The sequence below is a fragment of the Meles meles genome, chromosome 9 (genome assembly GCF_922984935.1).
Source record: "Meles meles chromosome 9, mMelMel3.1 paternal haplotype, whole genome shotgun sequence".
In the NCBI taxonomy this organism is placed as follows: domain Eukaryota; kingdom Metazoa; phylum Chordata; class Mammalia; order Carnivora; family Mustelidae; genus Meles; species Meles meles.
The window spans coordinates 48,583,230-48,610,034 of record NC_060074.1 but is presented as its reverse complement, the minus strand read 5'-3'; the positions used below and the strand labels follow the sequence as shown (position 1 = coordinate 48,610,034).

Genomic DNA, 26,805 nt, shown 5'->3' with positions numbered 1-26,805 from the left:
GTCCACTTAAGACTTTGGATACTTACCTGTGCATGCATACAAGAAAGAGCCCAAGGCTGGGGAAAGAACCACAAGAAAGTGGTCAGAAAAACCCTGTGGCTCACTTGAGGCTAGGAATTTGTTTTACCATAAGCCAAACAGGGGAAAAAATAAAAAAACCAATACAGAAAACAGTAAGTAGAATCCTCAGAATACTACATGCCAATGGACAACATAATCAAATTGCTAAAAACCAGGGATGAAAAGAAAAATCTTAAAATCATCCAGAAAAATAAGATGCATTGTGACACATTACATACAGAGCAATAAAGAGAAGAATGACCACAGACTCTTCATCAGAGCCTATGCAAGCAAATGTATTGAAAGAAAAAAAATAAAAATGTCTATCAACAGCTCTTTCCAAAGGGAAAATATCATTCAAGAATGATGAATAAATATGCATTTCCAGATGAATAAAACTAAGAAAATTCATCATCAATAGAACTACACTCCAACAATATTAAAGGAAATTTCTTAGGCAGAACAAAAATAATATCAGATATAAAGTTAAACTTGCACAGAGCATGGAAGAAACTCAGAAATTATATACATGTGAAAATAAATTTTCTGATTTTTTTAAACTATCTTCAAAATATAATTGACTGTTTAATGCAATAGTATAGTTTGCAATTTATAACACATGTAGAAGTAAAATATATGACAATAATACCACAAGGGTAAAGAGATGGAAGTGTACTACTGTAAAGTTCTTATACTACACATGAAAAGGTATAATACTGGGGTTCCCCGGTGGCTAAGGTTTTGGCTTAGATCATGATCTCGGGGTCCTCAGATCAAGCCTGAAGTCAGGCTCCCCACTCAAGCAGGGAATCTGCTTGAGATTCTCCTCTTCCCTTTTTGCCCCTTCCCCCAACCTGGGCACAGAGGCCTGCATGCGCTCTCTTTCTCTCAAATAAATAATCTTAAAAAAAAAAAAAAAAAAAAGAAAGAAAAGGTACAATATTATTTGAAGTTAGACTAAGTTGAAGTTACATATTGTCAACCCAAGAGAAAATAATAAAAAGCAAAACAAGGAGGTAAAAATACAACAATGGAAATAAAATGTAAATATAAAAAAAGTCAATTAATGTCCATAAAAGAAAGAGGAACAGGAAAAAGAAACATAAACAGGTGAGGCATAGAAAACACGGAGACAGGTAGATTTAAATCTAACCATATGAATAATGACATTAAATATAAATAGTCTAAACATTTCAAATAAAAGGCAGATTCCTATATTGAACCAAAAGAAAAAAAAATGACAAGAAAATCTCTTTAAAGAGACATAAGTAGCTCAAACGAATGGAAAATATATGCCCTATTAATACTAATCAAAAGAAAATTTGTGTGGCAATATTAATATTAGACAAAGTATACTTCTGAGCAAGAAATATCATCATATGAAATCACATTATCATATGACTAAAGGAGAACTTAGAAGAAGAAATTTGTCAGCAAGACATAATAATCCGGGGTGCCTGGGTGGCTCAGTGGGTTAAGCCTCTGCCTTTGGCTCGGTAATTGTCTCAGGGTCCTGGGATGGAGCCCCACATGGGCTCTCTGCTCAGCGGGGAGCCTGCTTTCCCCTCTCTCTCTGCCTGCCTCTCTGCCTACTTGTGCTCTCTCTCTCTGTCAAATAAATAAATCATCTTTAAGACATAATAATCCTAAACATGTATATATCTTCTAATAGAACTTTCAAATGCAAAGTGTAAAACTGACAGAACTGAAAGGAGACACAGACAAATCTTAGTTATATTTGGAGATTGACACTTCTCATTCAGTAACTAATAGAATATGTAGAAAATCTGAAGGACATAGAAATTTGAACAAGGCTATCAACTATCTTCACCTAAAAGACATTTAAAAATACTATACAGAGCAGAACACACAAATTCTCCAAACTGAACATTTGGATTGGCAAACTGAACATTTACCAAAAAGATCATATTCAGTTCCATAAAATATCTCAATAAATTTAGGAGAATTGAAATCTTATAAAGTATGTTTCAGGTCTACAAAATAGTTAAAATAAAAATCAATAAGGGATATATGGGAGCCCCCAAATACTTGAAAATTAACAACATATTTCTAAGTAACTCATGAATAAAAAAGAAATTACAAGGAAAAACTGAAAATATTTTGAATTGAATAAAAACAAAAACACGAAATATCAAAATTTATGGAATATAACTAAAGCGGAGGCTAGAAGGAAAATTATACCAAATGCTTCTATTAGAAAAAAAGGTCTCAACTTAATAAGCTTCTACCTTGAGAAATTAAAAAAAAAAAAAAAAAAACCAGAAAATTAAGCCAAAAGTAAGTAGGGAGAATAAAATAATAAAGAGCAAAAACCAATGGCATTAAAAACACAAAAACAATGAAACCAAAAACTATTACTAGGAGAAAATCAATGAAATCAATAAATCTCTAGATAGACTGATCAAGAAAAAAAGAGGAGACACAAATTACCAATATTTGGAATGAAAAGAAACATTACCGATCCTAAAATATTAAATGAAGATGATTGCCCCTGAAGAGTTCATAATCTAGTTGGTAGGACAGGCTCTATGCACAGAAAACAATGAACAATCATATTCATATCAATACTGATAGTAGTAATAACAACAACAACAACAATAATCCATTACCTATTGTATGCCAGGAGAAGTTCTAAGTACTTATATATATCAAACTGTTAAATTGTCACAACCATTAATAGGTAGATACCATTATTAATTACATTCTACAGATGGGTATCTTAGGCCCTCACCCAACGTAGATATGACAACAATAGATAAAAGATAATTTAGTAATTCAGACTCAGAAAGAGAAATCAGGACAAGGAGGAGAAAAGAGGATTGCACTGACCTTGCAAATTTGTCATGGAAGAGACAAAGCTGAAACTAGCTCTAGAAGGTCTATCGTGATGTCTACCAAGTTTTTAACACTAGGCGTCACAATCTTGTATTAGCAGAGATCTAGTACTCCAACAGAGTAGTTTAAATCAATGTTTCAGCCATTTCAATGAACATTTATTGAATACCTACGATGCTTTTGGCTCTGGGATCATAGACATGAACAAAAGATGGAGATCTATTGAATATGTATACACAATATGCAGCATACTGGTAGATGTCATCGAGGTACAGTCTTCACTCGCAAAAAGCTCATAATCTAGTTAGTCGTGTGTATATGTGTGTGTGCATGTGTGCAAACAAATTAAAAAGCAACTGAGACTAGGTGGGTATGAGCTAGGTAGACTAAGGTAACTATGAGCTAACCCGAGCAACATTATATATGAGTTAGGAAAATAGAAGATTAGTGTGTTATCCAGACATAGTTTCATGAAGGAGATGCTCTGTAGCTGAATACTGGAGAACTAGTCACATATATAGAGAGAGGGAGGGAAAAGAGAGGGCAATACCAGCTGTTGATAAGATGAGGAAAATTCAAGTGGGAATAAGCAGTCTGCTTAGCTAAAGGTAGGTAATGCCAGGAGATAGCTGAAGAGAAAGGTAAATGTGAAAAGGGGGCAGGAGCGTTATAAAATGGGGCGTTGAAAATATAGGCTTGATAGGTTTCTCCCCCAAATTCTAACAAAATCATTCTATTTTAGTCAGACAGTGAGAAAGGGCATAAATACAAGAGGGAGTGCAGAGAATTCCCAAAACAATAGAGAAAAATGTTTCAGTGATCATTTGCTATGCACGTAATTTCCTAGGAACTCAGAAATATCAATAAAAATTAAAATAGAGAAAAAAATATACCTAATCCAAGATTTTATTGATTTTTAAAAGACAAAAGCTTCTTTAAGCAATTAATTAACAAGCATCACTAATGCAACCAAATATCATCAAAACCATATAATAGAAAATAGGAAGCTAGAGTAATATAGTCGTTGATATTCCTGTGGGCTGGTAAAGTGTCTGCTCCGCTCAAATGACAGGGCACTGGGTCTTCAGTGTGTCCAAGGGATATTCCCATTGCAATTGTCAGCAGACTGGCAAATGTTCTTAGTGACAGGAACACACAGCCCAGGAATACAGTCTTATCCACATTCATGGCTCAAAGTACCTCCGTGCAGTGTTGTTCTCCTGGCTCCCTCTAATGGCCCCAAATACCAGTTAAACAGCTTCACCATCTCAGGATCTAAATTTGGATATAGGTATCAAGTTTGAATGCCTGATGAGACTAACTAAATAATTTGCAGAAGTGTGAAGTAATTAGTCCTAGAAAAAAAGAAAAAAGAAAGGAAATCCCCAGAAGTGGATCTGACATGGTTCCTGTCCCTGTGTAAGTTTCATAAAATCACAGCTGAGAGAACATTCTACCATAAATTGAAAGGCTCTGCATTAACAGCAGGAAACAAAAATTCATTTCACAACTCATCCCCCACTAATTCAGAATATCCGCCACAAATTCTCAAGTCGTCACATTGTCATATATCGCCACCTAGTGTCACAGGCAGGTGCATGTTAACACCAGCTGAGCCCAAAGGTGGCGTTTTTCCACAGGCACTTTTCAAGGGCTTCCTGCTAGACTTGTCTGTTCACCACATCAGGATTCCTAGTGTGATTCCTCATTCTACTTCAGGGCATATCAATGAAAGTGTAATAAAGAATTTATTTTATTGTAGTTAAACTCCTATTTTGTGGATTGTCCCCAAATACTTTGAAACTGCAAAGTTCCCAGTTCCAGACAACTTTCTCTTCCCACTCCACTCCTCTTTTTTAAGAAACAGGAGCGGGCAGGGGGAAAAGGATCCCAAGCAGGCCCCACGTCCAGCACAGAGCCCCAGCCAGGGCTTGATCTCACAACCCTGAGACCATGACCTGAGCCAAAATCAAGAGTCAGAAGCTCAACCGACTAAGCCACCTAGGCGCCCCAGGATGACTCTTCCTTGACACTTAGCATACATCTGACTCCCCACAATTCCTTCTTACTGTTCTCTATTATTGGGCTGTAGACTCCATAATGGATGTCTCTAGAGTACATACATTTTGATAGCATTATCTGCTGCATGAGATATAACTGGAAAGAGAGGGTTGTATCAGAAATGCATCCCAATTGTTCATAATACCAACATTTCAGTGGCTTTAGAATTGTTTCATTTTGTAGATTCACCCTTTCCCTCCCTCTACTCCAAAAACCACACAGTGGGAAGAGAAAGAGATGTTAATGAATAATCAAGACCAAACATGATAACAGAATATAACAAAATTAAAATAATTACAAAGATTATTTTACTTCAGAGACCCCACTTCTTTCCAACCAATCTTTAGAGGATAAGCCCAAGCAAGCCATTTCTAGACAGGAAGTATGACACATTTTTAAAGATACAAGCTATTAGATGGCAATGAATTCTCTCAAAGCATTTTAGACCTACATTACGGTCTGAATCAGACTTTTTCTGTACTAGGAAAAATAGAAGATGTGAGCAATTAGATGGGTATAGACACACGAATACAGGACAGCTTTCTTAGTTTGCCTTGGAGTTAGATGTGCTAGGTTATCATGTAAAATTTAGGGCACACTTACACTAGAAAATTACTCTTTGTTTATCTGAAACTCAAATTCAACTGAGTGTCCTGTATTTAATCAGGCAACTCTCCTTGGAATGAAACAAAAGACCTTGGTGGAGAAAATAAGTAGGCAGCAGAACCAGAGTCACTTTTATGAAAATGGCTGCTTTGGTGGGGTTCCAGAGACCAGTATCAAAGCAAAGGCCCAACACTGTAAGCCTTCAAATAATACTCTGTATTAGCTTAATACTTTAAAATTTATGAAACACTTCACATTTATTATATTATCTGGATTCTCCTAATGACAATCTTTATGTGGTTATTTTTATGCCTCTCTTAAGGCTTACAGATATCGAGGAATTGTCATGGTGATCCAAAGGAAACTGTATAAAAAAGCCAGAACTTGAATCCAAATCTCCCAGTATGGTACAATGCCTACAAATAAAGAAAATGTTTTTATTTACACTACACAAGATTTTCCATTGTGACATAAGGCCAGGAAAATGAAGATATTCTCAGTCACTGAGCGGTCTTACATACTTTCAGACTAGAGTCCCATTTGATTTTTTAAAGCACAGAACATTCACTTTATTTCCCCCAAGTATGATAAGGTATCATTCTCCTGATGTGGGTTTATTCATATATACACAACCACTACACTTTGTGAGCCATTTATATGTCCTAAAGACCCTTAATAAAATCCAAATTTGTTTAACTCACAGTTCACTTTCTCTGGATCTTTACATTTGAAATTTAGAGAATGTTCTTGTAATGGTCCCATTGGCTGTTAAGGATCAAGTTTGTTTTTAAATTGTAGAGTAGTGACAGCTGGTGTTCATAGTGCGTATTACACTTCTTCCTAGCACAATTTTTTTTAATCTTTTACTTATGGTCCTCAAATTCTAGTTCTCAAAAAATTTCCTGGAGAATTTCTTAAAATGCAGCTTCCTAAACCCCTCATAGATTCTGATTATACACATCTCGGGTAATGTATGTTATGCAAGCCCCAATGCCATCATCCCTTTCCTCCTCCTGGTCAATCTCATGTAAGAGAACATTACTGTATCACCCCCTTAAGCACTGTGCACATATATGGAAACCAAAGCTGTTTAAGCATAAAGTTCAGAGGAGTTCGCTGATGATGATAGTGCTGATAATGATGACAAAGATGATCTCAGCTAACATTTATTGCACACTAAGTGCTGTGCACTGTGCTAAATCCTTTACATAGATTATCTCATATAATCTTCTAAATGTATCTATAAAGTAGATAATATTAAGGGTACCTGGGTGGCGTAGTCAGTTAAGTGTCTGACTCTTGATTTCAGCTCAGGCCATGATCTCGGGGTCCTGAGACTGAGCGTCATGTCTCCAGAATCAGCACAGTGTCTGCTTGTTCCTATCCCTCTGCTCCTTCCCCAGCTCATGTGCACTCTCTCTCTCTCTCTCCCCCTCAAGTAAACAAATAAAGTCCTTTAAAAAAAAAGTAGATAATATTATGGTCTCCATTTTAATGACAAGGAGGCAGAAAGATGAGCAGATAGATAATTGTATACCTAATATCACAATTAAAGTCCAATGACTGTATGTATCACATTCAAACTAAAAACCAAAATATTAAATAGAAGGCTTCTCTTCCATTATGTCCTAGAGATACAGGTCATTCACTCTCTGTAATATTCATGTGTTGCCACCTAGCAATAGGTGGCTAGAACATACATAGAACATACAAGCTAGAGTTTTCTAGAAATAACTAAAATATATGCCTATCTTAACATATCAAATACTAAAGAGATAGTCCATCACTGATGTGGGCAACTTAAAAAGATGTGTTCTTAATAGTAATGTGATTGAGTTAAATAATAAAAACCAATGTTCACAGATTTTTACATTTATCCACACCCTTTATAAATTTCTATTATTATCATTTTACATGTTGTTTTCTTGCAACCAGGTAATAGCTCCATGTAGCATTTTTCTAAATAACACTAAATATTGTCTTCGAACTTCTAATGTGCTTTAGGTATGCTTGGCTGAGCAGAAAATAGTCTATTTTGTCTCTTGGTTTTATAATCCTACTGTTTTTACAGAAAGAACCAGCTGCAACAGAACAGTCTTGCCAAGTTGAGAACTTAGTGATTACTATATATTTCTTAGTTTGTGTAAGTATACATCTTTTGTTATTGAGAATTAGTGTTTCTAGAATAAAAGGGAAGCTATATGTTTACCAAAAAACATCAAGGCAGACAGCTATAAAAGTCAGATGAGAAAGAAAGAGAAAGAAAACCCCCAAGAATTACACATTGGCCTCTGAATAATCTCATAATGTGGTGAATGGATCAATTTTTACAGTTCTTTGATGGTCCTCCTTCATCTCTGTAGAATAAAAACAATCCAAGAGAGAGGGGAAGGGAAAAGGCAAATAGGTAAGAGTAAATTGAAATAAACTGAGAGACAGCTACTTACCTCTCTGTCTTCTGAGTTTTCCTGTTGTGGAAGGCATGGAGATGTCAGAGCCAGACAAATCCAAGGTTTAATCTCACATTCACCACTACACGTAATTGTACATCATTGAGCAGTGTACCTAGCCTGAGTCTCATTTTCTTCACTTATGCAGTATAGACACCACTACTCTCCCAGCCCAGTTGTTGGATAGATGGATGTCATGAAGGTATGGAGGCTGGAAACAGAAAAACCAAAAGCAGCTGTTGTTAATGGTAGCTTGTTATTAGTGACCCACACTTCTTCATCTATTCAACTTCACATATTCAGCCAACATTTATTGATCACCTCTCTGTGGCAGGAATACAGTAAAGTCCCAGAATACAGTGAACAAACAGGTAAAGTCTCTGTCCTCAAGAAGTTTCCGTTTCATCCTCTGAATATCCAGTTATCAAAATTCCACCTCCCCACACCCCACTCCACTGAAATTCCTCTGGAAAAGTCACTGTTGCTGTATTTATCAAATAAGATGAACCTCAATAAGAACTTTTTGTAACATCTAATAATATTGAGCAATAATAACAGTAATTCTTGATGTCTAGAATCCTGTCTCCGATTTCCTTCTACTTTCTGACTGAAACTTGCCAGTTTCCATTGCCAGGTTTTCTTCTGTTACCCCTTTAATTAATATCTTCTAGTATTCTGACTTTGCCCGTTTTCTTTTGTACTCTACACTAGAAGTTCTTGAACTTTCAGAGTCATGAACTTCTTCAAGAATCTGAAGAAGCTATGCCCTCTCCCTATGGGAAAAAAAAATGAATCTACTTACAAATACACAAAAATGTGCGTACATTTCAGAAATGTCACAGACACTCCCTTCCCATAAAACCTATTGTTGAACTTCAGGATAAGGGGTTTCCATGGCTTGAATAATTACCCATACATCAAGGACCCTCAAATCTCTGTCTCCTACATAAACCACTTTCCTGAGCAATAGGCCTACTTTCAAATGACTTATTGGAAACTCCACATGAATGTCCCTTAAGCATCTTACAACTGAAGTTATCCCAAACCAAACTCTTCATCATTCTCCAAACATCCGTTCTTCTGGAGGACAATATGTGTGGGAAAGAGGACACTATTTTGAACCTAAGAGATCTTGATTTAAGTCCAGCCCTGGAAGCTTCTGAAATATACTTAGCCCCTTTCGTCTTTCATTTCTCCTTCATATTTAACATGAGGATAATAGCTCTATTTTCTATATCGTTATGAGAATTAAAACAAATAAGGTGCAAATCCTTATCCAAGTGCCACCACATAGAATACATTCCACAGATACTAATATTACTGAATTCCCAATAACACAAAAGCAACTCTATTCACCAAATATCCTAAGTCAAAAATTTAGAAGTCATTTTCACACACCCTTCCAACCCATCCTCTAAATGGCAGCCAGAGGACCTTCCCAAGATACAAATCTGGTAATGCCACGACTCTGCTTCAGTCTTCCCAGTTGCTTCTCGTTGCTTCCAAGATTACATCTATCTTAGTACTGCACTGAAGACTGACTATGATCATGGCCCCTGTCCATGCCAAACTCATTCCCTTGACTACTTGTAGATCTCCCCAAATGTGCACAGTGTTTCAGATTCCTGTTCACACTGCTCCCTTTGCCTGAAGTGTCCTCACCCCTCCACATCTTTTCTTGGCATTCTGGCAAACACCCATTCATCTTTCAAAACACATACAAGCATATGTGCTATGAAGTTACTCCTGACAGCTTCCTGCCGTACTGTTGATCACTGACTCCTTTTATCTCCCACCTGCACCTGACAAATGATTTCTGTCGTGGCAAAGATGAATAGCATATGCTTCCTGATCTCAAAAAGCTTACAATCATCATTTAAGCAGAAATCCTCTTATATAACCGGGACAAGTAAACCAAAGAGAAATTTCCAAGGTGTGAAAAAAAGTTGCATGTAACTTCAACTCTCAGCTCAGTGGTCCTTTCTTAGAAGCCTTTCTGTGACTCCCAAGCTCCGAGCTGTGTGTGTATGTGTATGCTTTAAGTGTTAGCTATATATAAATTCGTTTGATCTTTATAGTGTGTGGAGCAAGCACTATTATTATTCCCCTTTGACAGGTGAAGAAACAGAGACCAACTTGCCTAACATTACCTACCCAGGAATATTGGTATGAATAAAGTATGGACTTCGGTTAATTAAAAAACAATTGATAAATGAAAATGATATATGTTTATAAATAAATCGTTTGGTAAATACCTACTGAGCCTATTAAGGGCCTGTGACATAAGTAGGAAAACGTGTGTCCTATGCTCGAAAACAGTGATTCGTGAAAAACTAGTAACTATGATAAAAAGAACTTAAGATCGTATCTCTTGGCGGCAGTAAGAAAGCCTTGGGGTGGAGGAATCTAGCAAACGAACCAACGAGTTATTGAAGGAAACGGAACGAGCCCTCAACCCAGATCAGGAACCCTCCTCCTTCCACGTCACCCCATCTCACCTTTTCTCCTCCTACATGTTTGCCCGCGACTATCCAATGGAAGGTAGGCTCTATGGTCCTATTGTGCGCGTGCGCATCATTAATTCGACGATCCTTCCCCTCGATGCTTTCGGGAGCAACTTCTTCAACCTGGTCACTGCCAGCGTCTACGGCAACCCCTGCTGCCGTCGCCGCCGCCATTTTGACGGCGCCAAGAGTGAGGGTGTGGGACAGGTGGAGGCGGCGGCGGGACTGGTACGGATGGTTTTCGCCTGCTTTAGCCCCTCCTGATTCGCCGTCTTTTTGGTGCCACGGCATTCGGTATTGCCCCTATTTCGACAGGGTCCCTGTCGGTCTCCCTAGTCCTGTCACTCCGTCTGCAGGCTGTTTTCGCTTCCTCACCTTCAGCTCCGTTTGAACCCTTGTTTGGAGCTGTGGTCAAGCCCTCCGACTTGTGTTAAAATACCCGCTTCGACCCTCGGAATTATGTGTAGGCCTTCGGCTCCTCCTTCCCCGCTCTCATCTGGTCCGAGTTGCTTTCGGGAACCGGGGCTGAGGGGTGGGGGCGCAAACCGGGAGGGCTGGGTACTCCCAAGGCCTCTGGGCAGGGATCTGTGCCCTGTAGGGACTGGAGGCCAACTCTGGCCTTCTTCGATTTTAGGGGGAGCTTGGACTTTGGTCGTGGTGGAGCAACACATAGTAGGAGATAGCGGAAGTTAACCGAGTTGTCTGTTATTACAGCTTTATCGCACACTAGCCTGTTTTGTTTTGTACTTTCTCAGGAATAACTACGAAAGGGAAGCTGATTTGCGTCTGCCGTCCCCGCTGGAAATGGCCACTGTGAGTAAATTAGTCTCTTAAGCAGTATAGTGGTTTGGAAACTTGTTAGAAAATGGAGGGACGGGTTTAATTATGGTAACATTGGTGGCATGTTTCTTGTACTTAGATGTGGGTTGCATGAAAATTGTCAAGGGAAGCAAGGGGTGTGAAATTATGTTGGTATGCTTCGAAGGTAGTTTTGAACACAAAGGTTATCTACAACACTTGTGTACTTGTTTCTACAAATTCATTTTTGTAAATAAATTCAGTGCCAACATCCTTTCAATATTTTTAAAAGACCTTTGAGTAAATATTTAGAATCTATTTTGAAACTATTTTTTCTTTCGTTAGCTAAAGTGAAGGTTTTGTAACAGCTTCAGTTAAGCGACTAACCTTCCAAATCGTACAAAATGAGAGCAAGAGATATGATTCACATAGACAAGAAAGACTTATTGCAAGTCTCCGGTTTAGACTCATCCTACTGTAAGGACTTCATATAGTAGGGGACAGTAGAAGTACATGAAATAACTACAATAAAAGTGCAAAGTAATTATTTCTTAAAAGCTACACAAAAGTACATCCAGATTCAAAGCTTTGTGAAGAGGAGAAACAAGGGGTTTGAGATCATTTAATCAGAGAAGCATTTAATCTGAGTTTTGAAAGATGATAGGATTTAGATAATGGAAGACTTGAATGGAAGAATCTGACATATTCAGAGACATCTTCCCTTTCAAAAATCAAGAAGTTATTTCTGCATTCTGCAATGTCAGATACATGAAAGAGATTAGAGGGAAGTAAAGTTGTATTGTGGAGTTGGAATCGAGTAATAGCTTGAATGTCGCACTCAATATTTAGATTTGATTCTTTAAGTTGTGATCTTTTTTTTTTTTAATAAAGGCGATCTAAACTTGTTGTTTTTTTTTTAAGATTTTATCTATTTGACAGAGAGAGATCACAAGTAGGCAGAGAGGCAGGCGCAGAGAGAGAGAGAGAGGGAAGCAGGCTCCCCGCCGAGGAGAGAGCCCGATGCGGGACTCGATCCCAGGACCCCGAGACCATGACCTGAGCTGAAGGCAGCGGCTTAACCCACTGAGCCACCCAGGTGCCCCCAAGTTGTGATCTTTTAATCAAAGCTGTATTAGGAGGATTAATATGGCAACAATTAGTCAGGATAATGTTCGTGTAATTGAACATGATGTGTTAAGAGTCTAATGACGTGACTGTAGGGTCAAGTCATAAAAGTAGACCACTAGTTTTGGACCCCATTTTAATATGAATTTTTACTTAGCCAGAACCCCAGAAAGGGAATGTTGTAATAGAAGCTTGGGGTACTCTCAAAGTAACTAGAATAGAATGCTAATGTTTAACCTGGCTTTATTTTTATTTAAATGAATTAGAACAGCGGGGTGAGTATTTTGAAAGATGCTTTCATAAATCTTTTACTGTTAGAAGTTCATATGAAATCTTAATATTCAAATATACTTTAAATTTTTTTTGTTTATATGCATTGTAAATAATGTCAGGAAATATGCAAGTATGTGTGTCTTCACCTGCTTAATTAGCATACATAGCAAGAGTCATGAATGTCCATGCTTCAGAAGCTGGACAGGTAAATCAAGATGCCTCAGTGGGAACTTTGACAAACTGAAATTCTCATTTCTGGTATAACAGGAGCAGCCTTTCCTTAGCTACGGTGATTTATTGCTAACTAATGCCATATGGGAATATGAATCTAGTGCTGCCAGCTCTTCTGAGTTTTCAAGAACATCCAAAAATCTGGACTTTTTGTGTGAAATCTGTAATTTCTCAATGTTTAGAACCAATTCAGATTTTTTTTTTAATAATAGTGTGGACTACACAAAAATGTCTATAGCTGGATATGAATGAATTTCCTTGATGGATATAGATGAATTTCCTAGATAACCAGTTCTAAGTCTTTGATATAGACCCTGTATTCTACTCACATGACCAAAAGCAGGACTTAATCCTAAAATAGTGTCTAAAAGACAGTTTCTCTATTTACACTAATAAAGATTTTAAAATTATATTTGATAATCTACCATCTTCCCAAGTCTAGAATCCTAGGTTTGTAGTAGTCATATATAAAATCATACTTATCCTCATACTAAAATAAACTGGCTATACTAACTTTTGAATTATTTATTGGCTGTCATATTTAGTTATATTTACCAGCTGACCCAATGTTATAAAATCTGCCAAGTAACAAATTTGAGGATCTTGTAGGTTAAAAGGGAAACTTGAAACACATTAACACTGTCATCAGCTGTTCCTTTCAGTGGACAAATTAGATACTGGCTTATTTTGCCATTAAAATGAAATATAAATAAAGTAACTTGAAACTTGGTGGTTAGGTTTTCTTAGATTGGCAACAAAACTCACATTTTATTATAACTTTTGTTAAACCATCAAGGAAAAAATCTAAAGTAGAATCTAGTGGCCTTCGCATTCACGGACTAAAATAATTCTTAATAATATTGGGAAGTTGTTAAAATAATTTGGATAATACTTCTTTTCCTTTTTGCTTGTGAAGCAATTTATTATCAAAAATAATATTTTGATAATCATACTTTAATTTTAATGGTATATGGAAGTATTTTGTGCAAATTAATAAAACAGTGCATGTAAAGCACTTAGCACAAAACCTAGCCCACAGTAACTAACATCTGTTGAGTATTTGTTATTTAATATCACCCCTTTCAGATAATCTCCTATTGAGCCTGTTACTATTTTGAGGCCTTGCCCAAAATACTTTTGGAGTTTAAAATTTTATATTGCCTTTAGATCCTGAGCCATATTCTGTTAAATGTAAATGTCTTCATTTGTAAACGTAAATTTAAATTATAGAAACACCCAAAAGTCTAAGTTTGTCTAGTAGGTTAAAATGTAATAATTATCACATTTATCTCTTTGAGCATGTTGGGTCCTGACCCAAGGAAGGATGCTTAAATTTCCGGGTGGCCATTTTCTGGAGACAGACCTTGTACTTCAGAGATACGTAAAAAGGGTTCTGTTTATCCAGGTCTTGAAGATAGAGTTGAAATTTGCTAGACCTAGAAGGAGAGGGAAAAGGACATTTTAGTGGAAGAAGTCTTAATGGCAGTATAAAAGAAGGCAGAGAAATGTGGGAAATGTTGCAGGTATTTTTATGTGACTAAAAAATTGAAAAGGAAAAGGTGGTAAAGTTAGTAAGAAATGCCAGAGAGGTAGAAAATCAAGTTAGAATGTTCTCTCTTACTTACGATAAAAATCAGAGCACATGGGTTGGAATTTAGACTACTTTGTGAAAGGGAAAAAGAATGATGCTAAAGTATCAAATGGCTAGACTATTTCAACATCCTGGTACCTAATTTTCATACCACACCAATCCCCATTCTCTAATCCCCCTCCAGTCCATCCTGCCCTAAGTGGTACATTCCTAAAAACATTCTGCCCCTCTATTCTTCCCTGCCTCCAGATTAAAATTCTGATTTGTTGTCTTGTAACAAGACTTTTACTGTGTTAGTTGGAAAGCCTTTTATAATTGCCCACAATTTAACTTTTAAGCCTGTTTTTTACTGCACTCCCTTAAATATATAACCTCACTGAATTTATCACCTTTTGAATATACCTTTTATAACTGTACGTTTGTTCCAGAAAGTCACTCACTGAAATGCCCCTTTCCTCTGCAAATTTCTGCTATTTCTTCAAAACCTAGTATATTCTCTATGAAACTTTTTCCTTCTCTCTCAAGGATCTCTTAATTATTTAAATCCTTTAATAGCATTTCACAGATAATATGATATTTGTTCTTACATATTTTCTACTGAATTAAGAGTTGGCATTTTTGTTTCTTAATGTGAAGGAGCAGATAAGTAAATATTTTAGGCTTTCTGTACCATATAGTCTCTGTGTAATTACTTAACTCTGCCATTATGGCATGAAAGCAGCCACAGACAGTACATAAATAAATAGGTATGGCAATGTTAGAATAAAACTTTATTTACTAAAATAGCAGGGTGTATTCAACTATACTTTGCCAACCCCTGCATTCTGATGCAGGGCAGTCAGTAAAGCATCAGACTCTTGGTTACCATTCAGGTCATGATCTCAGGGTCTTGAGATCAAGCCCTGCATCCAGCTATGTGTGGGGAGTCTGCTGGAGATTCATTCCTTTTCCTCTGCACCTCCCCCTCTGTGTTCCTGTGTGTGTGTGTGTGTGTGTGTGTGTGTGTGTGTGTGCGCGCGCGCGCGCCCACGTTCTCTCTCAAATAAATAAAAATATCTTTAAAAAATAATAAAAGAACAAATTATTTTTGACCCAAGTATTTTGCTAGATGTTTATGCATGAAAGACATTTACACAGTCACCTGTTGTAACTGACCTCAGAGTCCAGGAAATGAACAAAGGAGCAAAAAATGTAGCACAAAGCTGTGTACTAAAGGTGTTGAAGTTTCCTTAATAATAGAAAAATTTATTTATACTACCTTTTTAGTGTTGTTCCAAATAGGGCAACTTTTAGAGGTTCCTGTTCTCTCTTGTGTGGCACTCTTGATTCTAGCCTTTATTGGAAAGGCCATATACTTTTACACAAAGTAAATTATTCTTTGTTTTTTTGTTTTGTTTTTAAAATTATATACATAATGCTTGTTGTATGGTAGTTGATCAATAATAGAGTAAGATTTGTTTTGAAAGATACATTGCAGAGTGAGGATTTGCCAGATACTGTCTATGTAAGTATAACACATATATCCAGAACAAATAACGTTAATTTTTGTGTTACTCTTAGGTGCTCTGTAATAGAGCCAGACTGGTTTCCTATCTCCCAGGATTTTGCTCTTTAGTTAAAAGGGTTGTCAATCCCAAAGCCTTTTCAACTGCAGGATCTTCAGGTTCTGACGAGTCTCATGTGGCCCCTGCACCTCCAGATATATGTAAGTAAACATTATTATGATTTACTTATACTTGTTGCAAACACCCACCTCTCTTCTGGCAACTACAAGTTTATTCTCTGTATTAAAGACTGCTTTTGTTTGTCCTTTTTTTCTTTTTTTCCTAAACTCTATATGAATGTAATCATATGGTATTTGTCTTTCTCTGACTAAATCATTTCACTTACTATTATACCCTGTACATTCATCCATGTTACTACACATAGCAAGATTTCAATATTTTTTATGGCTGAGTAATACTCCATTGTGTATATATACCACATCTTTATCCATTCATCTGTGGATGGATATTTGGATTACTTCTATATCTTGACTATTCTAAATTATGCTGTGTTAAATACAGGGATGTGTATATCTTTTTGTGTGTGTTTTCATTTTCTTTAGGTAAATACCCAGTATTGCAGTTATTGGATCATTTGCTAACTTTATCTTTTAATTTTTTAAGAAATCTTGATACTGTTTTGCACAGTGTTTGTACAGTTTGCATTCCCACGAACAGTACACAAGAGTTTCTTTATCTCCACGTCTTTGCCAATACTTGTTATTTCTTGTACAAATACTTGTATTTGTTTTAGCTATTCTGACAGGTATAAGGTGATACTTCATTGTGGTTTTGATTTGCCTTTCCTTGATGATTAGTGATATTGAGCATTTTTTCATGTGCCCACCAACTAACTGTATGTCTTCCTTAGAGATATGTTTGCTGATGCCCTCTGCCCATCTTTTCAATAGGTTTCTGATTTGGTTTGGTGTTGAGTTGTTTAAGTTCTTTATCTACTTTGGATATTAACCCCTTATCAGATACAGCATTTGCAAATATATTTTCCCATTCAGTAGGTTGCCTTTTGTTGTTGTTGGTTGTTTCCTTAACTGTGCAAAGACGTTTTATTTCAGTATAGTCTCAGTAGTTTAATTTTGCTTTTCTTTGTCTTGCAGAGAACAAATATTATCTGGAAAAATGTTTCCATAGCCTGTGTCCAGGAAATTACTGGCTGTGTTACTGAAGCATATATAGTTGACTGTGTTACATTAGTTTCAAGTGTACAACATAATAATTCATTAATTTTATACATTACACAGTGCTCACCATAAGTGTAGTTACATGTGTCACTATACAACTTTACTGCAGTGTCACTGACTGTATTCCCTGTGCTGTACTTTTAATCCCCATTACATACTTATTTTATACCTGAAAGTTTATACCATTTAATCAACATCACGCTGTCTCCCAATGCCTCTTCCCTCTGGCAACTACCAGTTTGATCTGTATCTATTAATATCTTCTGGCTTTTGCTTATTTCTTTGGTTGTTTGTTATATTTCACATATAAATGAAATCACTTAGTGTTTGTTCTGACAGATTTCTCTGATCATAATATCTTCCAGGCCCATCTATGTTGCTGCAAAGAGCAAGATTTCATTCTTTCTTTATGGCTGAGTAATATTTCATTGTGTGTGTCTATACAGTGCACACATATGTTCTTTATTCATCATTTGTTAGTAAACAGGTTGCTTCCATATCTTGGCCGTTGTAAATAATGGTGCAGTAAACATAGAGCTACATATATCTTTTGAATTACCATGACTATTTTTGTTGGGTAAATACCTAACAGTGGAATTCCTGGATTGTCTGGTATTTCTTTTTAATTTTTTGAAGAATTCCCATACTGTTTTCCCTGGTGGTTCCACCAGTTTACATTCCGAACCAACAGAGTAGAGTGCAAGGTTCCCTTTTCTCGATATCCTCTCCAATGCTTTACTGTTTTTAATTTTAATTCTAGAAATGCTAACTGGTGTGAGAATGCTGTAGTATGAATTTATTAATGTCAGACTTACAGAATGCTTGTTTTGTGATTTTTGTAATGATTTTCAATTTTCTCCAAAAGTAAGATATCTCACAATGAGAAACTTTTAAAAAGGTCTTCATTTTGACAAAATCACACACACACACACACACACACACACACACACACACACAAGCAGAGGTTAAACTAAATAGTGTTAAAACAACACCAAAAATGAAGTTGTACACTATATATGTGTGATTCGAATTACTCACCAATTGAGAAATGAAGAGTAAGATAGGAGATATTATTATATATTTTAGGGAGCATTTTCGGAGGTAGCTCCACTCATGACATTAAGCTCTCTGGAGCCCTCCTTTGTGTTACATGTTGTACTCAGATGGAGAAAATTGTTTGGGTCAGAAAAAGTGATCTGGAGGTAGTGATGATTTGTGAATACAAATATACCTGACAGACAAGGTAGAGAAGCATTCCAGGTAAAGGACAGCAGAAATGCCAAGGGAAAGCTTTAAGATAAGACTAATTATATTGGGAATGCGGCCATGCAGGGTGGCCTGAAGGCTATTAGAAGATGAACTGAAAGGTAGACAGGAGGCTGATGACCACAGAGCGTCTTATGCACCATGCTGATGACTTTGGATGTCACCATTTAGGGTGGTGACTTCTAAAGAAATTCTGTGAGGCTCTGGATATTTCCCTAGAAGGGGAAACTGTGAAGGACAATAAGGGTATAGAAGAGGCTTCCAACATCCTCCCACTATTCAACCAGTGCTTGCAATAAGAATTATATTTTATTTGTTTATATTATATTTTGTTTATACATTTTATTTGTTTATGCAGTCATATAAGTATGCAAATAAAAGTTTGCAAGGCTAAAATGGTTAAAAAAACTACTAGAAGAAAAAACAAAAAACTGGAGGCAAAAGAAAGCTACGGAAGGATTTGGGGTAAGACAAAATGTGGTGTGTTTCAGAAAAATCGCACTCAGTCCAGATAGGACTATCCATCCCCATCCGGCAAGGTGGCCATGTTCCAAGTATGCTGTATAAGAATGATTGTTGTCAACTGGTACCACCACGTGTCATCTCTCCTAAGGCTGGGAAGCAGATTTCCCTTTAATTGCCTTCCCAGTAGTTATGCATTAGTTCTGTGATAAGAGGAGCTTGTGGAGATTTAGCAGGGCCAGGTGAAACACAAGCCATTATACTCAGAAGGTTGTGGGAGTCACGGGGACAGTTCTGTATAAGTGTTTACGGAAGCCCTATGCCTCCATTTCACAGGGCTCGTTGTGGTCAGACCCATTGCTCCTCATAAAACCCCAGGTTTTATGCTTCCAATTGAGACAGTGACCATTTCTCCATCCCTCTGATACGCCTTTGCAGACAGACCTTCACTTCCCAGCTTTCTGCCTCATCCAGGTGAGCTGTAATTCTTCTGTTAACCCCTCAGTCCTGTAATATTGTAGCGTCTTAAGAGACCTGACAGAACCCAGACTGATACAGGTGTGTATCAAGTAATCCACTGAGTAGAGAAGATCATGTTAAAACTCCTATTTCTATATATATTTTAATCTCTCCATTTTAAAATCATAGCATTTTAGGACAAACGTGATGGTGAAAGGGTAAGCATACATGACTTATAAAGAAGTCCAAGTGCGTGTCTGGAGATGTGTGTTCGGATGGTTTACTTAGAGAGGTATGAAGTTTTCAAAATTTGAGAACCTTGGTAGAGAAGATGGCCCTGGAAGAAGGACAAAGCTGTAGATTGAATGTTCAGTCAGAGGGCTATTGTAGACGTCATCCAGGAAAGAACTGACGAGGCTCTGAAGTGAGGCTGTGGCAGGGGCAGTCGGATTTAAGTAGTACTCAGGAGATAGAACTAGGGAGCAGCAGCTGATAGATGACCTTTGTGGAGGAAAGAGGACAGTTCTGAGATGACTCAGGTTTGCAGCTAAGGTGCTTCCATTTGCAGAGCAAGACCTGCCAGTTGCTTTTGTTTGTTTTTCCTCTCCTGCAGCTTGGCAATTTAGAAAAACTACCACCCACCAAAACCAAGTAGGGTTCATCTAGGAATGTGAAGGGTGGTACAGTATTAGAAAAACTTCCCCCAGCTCTACCATGCAAAGGCTTTAAGAGAAAACTTGTGGTAGCTACAGTTAACTGCCCACCCAAATTTTGTGCTCTCCACTCCCCTGTATAGAGTTGTTACCCGGAAGTGATGCCCAGATTGGACCATGTGACTAATTCTTGCCAAAGGAAATGTTGGGGGTGGCGGTGGTGTGTATGCCAACTCTGGGCCAAAGCTTTTAAGGAGCTGGAGTGCTGGTTTCACACCCTCTTCCCCTTCTATCTGCAGAATTTAGACAACAGCTAGGATGAATTTGGGTGGAAAAAATTACATTTATCTTTTCACTAACATTCCGCTGAAATTTAGTATGTCTTTTCATTGTGGATATAGGCAACACATCCAGTGTGATTAGCAGTTCCTGGGACTTGTCACCAACAGAGAACAGATCTTTTCCTATCACATTAAAGATGTTCCTTGACTTATGATGGCATTATGTCCAGATAAATGCATTGAACATAGTTGAACGAGTTGAACGTAGCATAAAGTGAGAGTGTACTTAATACACCTAACCTGCTGAACTTCATAGCTTAGCCTCACCTACCTTAACTGTCTCTGAACACTTATATTTTCCCACAGCTGGGCAAAATCATCTTCCCACAGAACCTGTTGTATAATGAAGTGTTGTGTATGTCATGTGATGGCTTGAATGCTGTGCTGAAAGTGAAGCACAGAATGGCTGTATGGGTACAGAGTAGTTGTAAGTGGATCGGTTGTTTGTCCTCAAGATCAAGTGGCCATATGGCAGCTGGGGCTCACTGCTACTGCCCAGCATCATGAGAGAGGATTGTACTGCCTATCCCTAGGGCAGGGAAAAGCTCCAAATTCAAAATCACTGAAGTGTGGTCTCTACTGAATGCATGTCGCTCTTGAACCATAGTAAAGTCCAAAATCCTAAGGTGAATCACCATAAGTTGGGGACACTCTTAAGTGTTGCCAATACATCAATACCGTTTATACTGTCAGTGTTTCAGAATGAATTACAGATCTTGTAATACTAAACATTATAACAAGCACATATATTCTATCACAACTTCCAAAAATGTTTTGATATATGCATAAAAAATGATTAATCAACTTTTTAATATATGTACTTTATGCATTTAAAAGCATTCTTCTGAAAGGAGGCCCATGGCATGGAAAAAAAAAAAAACTTGAAATATATTTTTTCAATGTAGAGATGATTATCTAACTTAAAAGAAGAGGGTTTCTGCTTTCAAACTTTAAAAGTCTAGTTTGAAATCTAGCTAAAATATGATAAAGACACATAGAATTATAACAGATTAAAAGAATCTCATGGTAACTCTAACCATCCAAATATTTTTAAATAATAATATCAGTAAGAAATCAAATTTGTGCATATGTTTGGATACATGCACATAAATTGCGGTAATTTTTTTTAGAGCAACCAGAACCGTCCAGACCTATCAAGACTACCATCAATGCATTTCTTTCTGATTCATTCATATGATCAATTTGTAAATCGCAAAATTCTTGTTAAGGTATTTATAATATTCTGGATCTTCACTAAACCGTGAAAGTATTTGCCTGTGTTGAACAAGATATAAATTATATATGATAATGATCTTCCACTATTTAGGAATCATTCTGGGGGTTGCAATATTAAGAATTTTACTTTCATCTACATTTTATTAGTGGGTCTGAAAATAGTGATCTTCTAAAACCAGAACTCAGTGGCATCTGGAACTTGCAGTTTCCAAAGGCAGCAGAACATACTCTCAACAACCTGCCATATATTCTTATACCATCATGTCATTCCATTTATGACCTAAAAAATACCTAAAAATGATCACCCCTGAAATCACTTCAAAGGACATTTAAATCACTTCCCATCAGCAGCAGCCCTTCCTTCCTGTGTATTTTAATACAAAAGCTATTGCCAAAAGTAAGAAGCTTGGCCAGTAATTTTCATAAGGCAATGTATATGAAAGAAGGGAACTTTCATATGAAAAAAACCTGGGTTTGGGATCCTAGCCCATTACTTAAAAACTGTGTCCTTAATTTTTTTTTTCTGAGTTTGATTTCCTCCTCATGAATTGGAGATAGGATTACTTACCCCATGCAGTTTTTGTCAATATTAAATGAGATACTTATGTAAATTTCAACAGAAAAAGTCTGTGCAGAATTCTACCCTTACTGACTTACAAATACAGTCATCACAATAGACCTGAACAAAGGGTCCAACCTTCACAATGACCTAGCAAAATCTCCCCAAAGGGATTTATTTTGCCTCAGTTAGGACTTTTTAAGACTTGGCTACACAAACACACAGCATCTGTCCCTATAAATACACTTTTCAAATCTCTGTTTTTCTTAAAGTCAGTGTATGTGTAGATCTTTTTAAATATTTGACGTAGAATTCTTTTGGATCCAGCATTTGTGTGTTGGATTCAGAAGTACTGCCCACCTAACTAAAGGAAAACTATTTAAAAGAGCAGTCAACATTTTCTGACGAATGTCTCTGGGCATGTAATGGCTGAATAAATCTAAAGCAGTGAATTCCATGAATACCTCCGTTAACACGCTATCTGTGTATTAATGGCTGGTGGGAGTAATTCGCTTGTTTGTTTTGGATGTCCTGAATTGTGTGTGATGGTATGATACTTCCCTCTCCAAAGTTGCAATTAGGTTAAGTACTAAAATACTCTGTCACACATCCCTTGAAGTGGTTGTATTACATTTTTAGGGAACTCCATTTGGGGGATAATTTTTACTGCTTCTATGTCCACAAAAGTGTACATCTTTAGAAATCAGATAATAGCAGCTAAAATTTACAGACCTTCTTCGTAAGAAACTTAACAAATAACTCATGTATGTCATTTCCTCTAAACCTAACAGTGCTCCCATTAGATCAGTGTTATTACAGACAGAAAGTAACTTGTCCAAGAATGGAAAACTTACGAACGGCAGAACTAAGATCCAAACCCAAGTGTTGTGCAAAACCCTTGTTTTTTGTTTTTTTTTTTAAAGCCACAATGCTACACAATTCTTTGATTTCGCGATCATGTCAAGATACCTGAATTCAGTATTTCATGGCATGATGTTTGAGATTTTCAGAAGCCTAAAGCAGGTTGGAACTTTAAAAATGAGCATGAAAATATTATGAGCCACCTGATTTCCTAGAACCAAATGGAAATGAATACTGTACTTGATCCAATAGCAGATTATTAGAACTGCAGTGTGAGAGAACAAAAGATAAGCTGACTCTTACTCCTGCAAGCTCTGATGAGGAAGTCTGTGGGCACTATTTCCAATGGGGCTGAAAATCTTTATTGTCTCACTACCAGCTCCATCAGGTCCCCTCCCCTGGAGTACAGAAAATCAGTGGGTTTCATTCATTCATTCATTCATTCTTTCTTTTGTATTTTTTATTATGTTAGTCATCATTAGTTTTTGATGTAGTGTTCCAAGATTCGTTGTTTACGTATAACACCCAGTGCTCCATGCAATACGTGCCCTCCTTAATATCAACCACCAGGCTCACACATCACTGTACCCTCACCCCTGTAAAACCCTTGCTTTGTTCCTCAGAGTCCACAGTCTCTCATGGTTCATCTCTCCCTCCAGTTATCCCAATTCACTTTTCGTTTCCTTCTCCTAATGTCCTCCATGTTATTCCTTATGCTCCACAGGTAAATGAAACCATATGATAATCGACTTTCTTTGCTTCTCTTATTTCACTCAGCATAATCTCCAGTTCCATCCATGTTGATAAAAAAGTTGGGTATTTATTGTTTCTGATGGAGGCATAATACTCCATTGTATATATGGACCATATCTTCTTTATCTATTCGTCTCTTGAAGGGCATCTTGCCTTTTTCCACACGTTGGCGACTGTGGCCATTGCTGCTATGAACATTGGGGTACAGATGGCCCTTCTTTTCACTACATCTGTATCTTTGGGGTAAATACCCAGTAGTGGAATTGCAGGGTCACAGGGTAGCTCTATTTTTAATTTCTTAAGGAACCTCCACCCTGTTTTCCAAAGTGGCTGCACCAACTTGCATTCCCACCAACAGTATAAGAGGGTACCCCTTTCTCCACGTCCCCTCCAACTCTTGCTGTTTCCTGTCTTGTTAATTTTGGCCATTCTAACTGATGTAAGGTGGTATCTCAGTGTGGCTCTGATTTCAATTTCCTTGATGGGTAATGATGATAAACATTTTTTCATGTGTCTGTTAGCCATTTGTATGTGTTCTTTGGAGAAGTGTCTGTTCATGTCATCAGCGCATTTTTTGACATGATTGTGGTCTTTTTGGGGTGTTGAGTTTGAGGAGTTTTTTATAGATCTTAGATATCAGCCCTTTGTCTATATGTCATTTGCGAATATCGTCTCCCATTCCGTGGGTTGCCTCATTGTTTTGTTGACTGTTTCCTTTGCTGTGCAGAAGCTTTTGATCTTGATGAAGTCCCAAAAGTTCATTTTCGCTTTTGTTTGCTTTGCCTTTGGAGACATGTCTTGAAAGAAGTTGCTGTTGCCGATGCCGAAGAAGTTACTGCCTATGTTCTCCTCTACGATTTTAATAGATTTCTGCCTCACATTGAGGTCTTTTATCCATTTCAAGTTTATCTTTGTGTATGGTGTAAGAGAATGGTCGAGCTTCATTCTTCTATACATAGTGGTCCAGTTTTCCCAGCACCATTTATTGAAGAGACTATCTTTTTTCCACTGGATACTTTTTCCTGCTTTGTCAAAGATTATTTGACCATAGAGTTGAGGGTCCATATCTGGGCTCTCTGTTCTGTTCCATTGACCTTTGTGTCTGTTTTTCTGCCAGTACCATGCTGTCTTAGTGATCACAGCTTTGTAATATAGCTTGAAATCAGGCAACGTGATGCCCCCAGCTTTGTTTCTCTTTTTCAACATTTCCTTAGCAATTCAGGATCTCTTCTAGTTCTGTACAAATTTTAGGATTGTTTGTTCCAGCTCTTTGAAAAATGCTGGTGGAATTTTGATTGCGATGGCATTGAAAGTATAGATTGCTCTAGGCAGTATAGACATTTTGACAATGTATGTTCTTCTGATCCATGAACATGGAATGCTTTTCCATGTTTTTGTGTCTTCTTCCATTTCTTTCATCAGTGTTCTGTAGTTCCTCAAGTATGGATCCTTTACCTCTTTGGTTAGGTTTATTCCCAAGTATCTTATGGTTCTTGGTGCTATAGTAAATGGAATTGATGTCCTAATTTCCCTTCCTATATTTTCATTGTTACTGTATAAGAAAGCAACTGATTTCTGTACATTCATTTTGTATCCTGCCACATTACTGAATTGCTGTATGAGTTCTAGTTGTTTGGGGGTGGAGTCTTTTGGGTTTTCCATATAAAGTATCATGTCATCTGCAAAGAGAGTTTGACTTCTTCTTTGCCAATTTGAATAACTTTTATTTCTTTTTGTTGTCTGATCACTGTTGCCAGGACCTCCAGAACCATGTTGAACAACAGTGGTGAGAGTAGGCATCCTTGTCATGTTCCTGATCTCAGTGGGAAGGCTGTCAGCTTTTCCCCATGGAGAATATTTGCTGTGGGTTCTTCATAGATAGATTTTCATGAAGTTGAGGAATGTTCCCTCTATCTCTATACTTTGAAGAATTTTAATCAGGAATGGATGCTGTATCTTGTCAAATGCTTTTTCTGCATCAGTTGAGAGGACCACGTTGTTCTTCTCTCTTCTCTTATTGATTTATTCTCTCACATTGATTGATTAGCAAATGTTGAACCACCCCTACATTCCAGGAATAAATCCCACCTGGTCCTGGTGAATAATCTTTTTAATGTACTGTTGGATCCTGTTAACTAGGATCTTGTTGAGAATCTGGGCATCCATACTCATCAGGGATATTGGTCTGAAATTCTCCTTTTTGATGGGGTCTTTGCCTGGTTTGCGGATCAAGGTAATGCTGGCTTCCTAGAAAGAGTCTGTTAGTTTTCCTTCTGTTTCTATTTTTTGAAACTGCTTCAGGAGAATAGGTGTCATTTCTTCTTTGAATGTTTGATAGAATTCCCCAGGGAATCCATCAGGTTCTGGCCTCTTGGTTTTGGGGAGGTTTTTGATGACTGCTTTAATCTTGTTACTAGATACTGGTCTGTTCAGGTTGTCAATTTCTTCCTGTTTCAGTCTTGGAAGTTTATAGGTTCCCAGGAGGGCATCCATTTCTTCTAGGTTGCTTAACTTACTGGCATATAACTGTTGATAATAATTTCTGATGATTGTTTCTATTTCCTTAATGTTAGTCATGATCTCTTCCTTTTCATTCACAATTTTATTAATTTGGGTCCTCTGTCTTCCTTTGGATTAGTTTGGCCAGTGTTTTATTGATCTTATTGATCCTTTCAAAGAATCAGCTTCTGGTTTTGTTGCTGTGTTCTACTGTATTTCTAGTTTCTATCTCATTGATCTCTATTCTAATCTTGGTTATTTCCCTTCTTGTGCTTGGAGTTAGCCTAATTTATTGTTGATTTTCTGTTCTTTAAGGTGTAAAGAGAGCTAGTATATTTGGGATTTTTAAATTTTTTTGAGAGAGGCTTGGATGGCTAAGTATTTCCCTCTTAGGACTGCCTTTGCTGTATCCCATAGG

The 26,805-nt window shown here is 37.2% G+C and overlaps 1 protein-coding gene and 1 long non-coding RNA gene across 4 annotated transcripts in view; one reads left to right on the top strand and one right to left on the bottom strand.

Annotated features, from left to right (window-relative positions):
- The window catches only part of LOC123950878, a 210,402-nt gene extending 202,167 nt beyond the window's left edge, over positions 1-8,235 (bottom strand). Inside the window, exon 1 of the long non-coding RNA XR_006820314.1 lies at positions 8,031-8,235. This is a non-coding gene — a long non-coding RNA (uncharacterized LOC123950878). The remainder of the gene's footprint in view (positions 1-8,030) is intronic.
- A 2,434-nt stretch (positions 8,236-10,669) lies between these two features.
- MMADHC (metabolism of cobalamin associated D) overlaps positions 10,670-26,805 on the top strand; it is a 32,517-nt gene continuing 16,381 nt past the window's right edge. The window contains exons 1-3 of one of the 3 annotated variants that reach the window (XM_046019048.1): positions 10,670-10,765; positions 11,293-11,350; positions 16,116-16,260. In XM_046019048.1, the coding sequence (XP_045875004.1) occupies positions 11,342-11,350; positions 16,116-16,260 (154 nt within the window). In that variant the 5' untranslated portion in view covers positions 10,670-10,765; positions 11,293-11,341. The other 2 variants (XM_046019047.1, XM_046019049.1) reach the window with 2 other exon arrangements.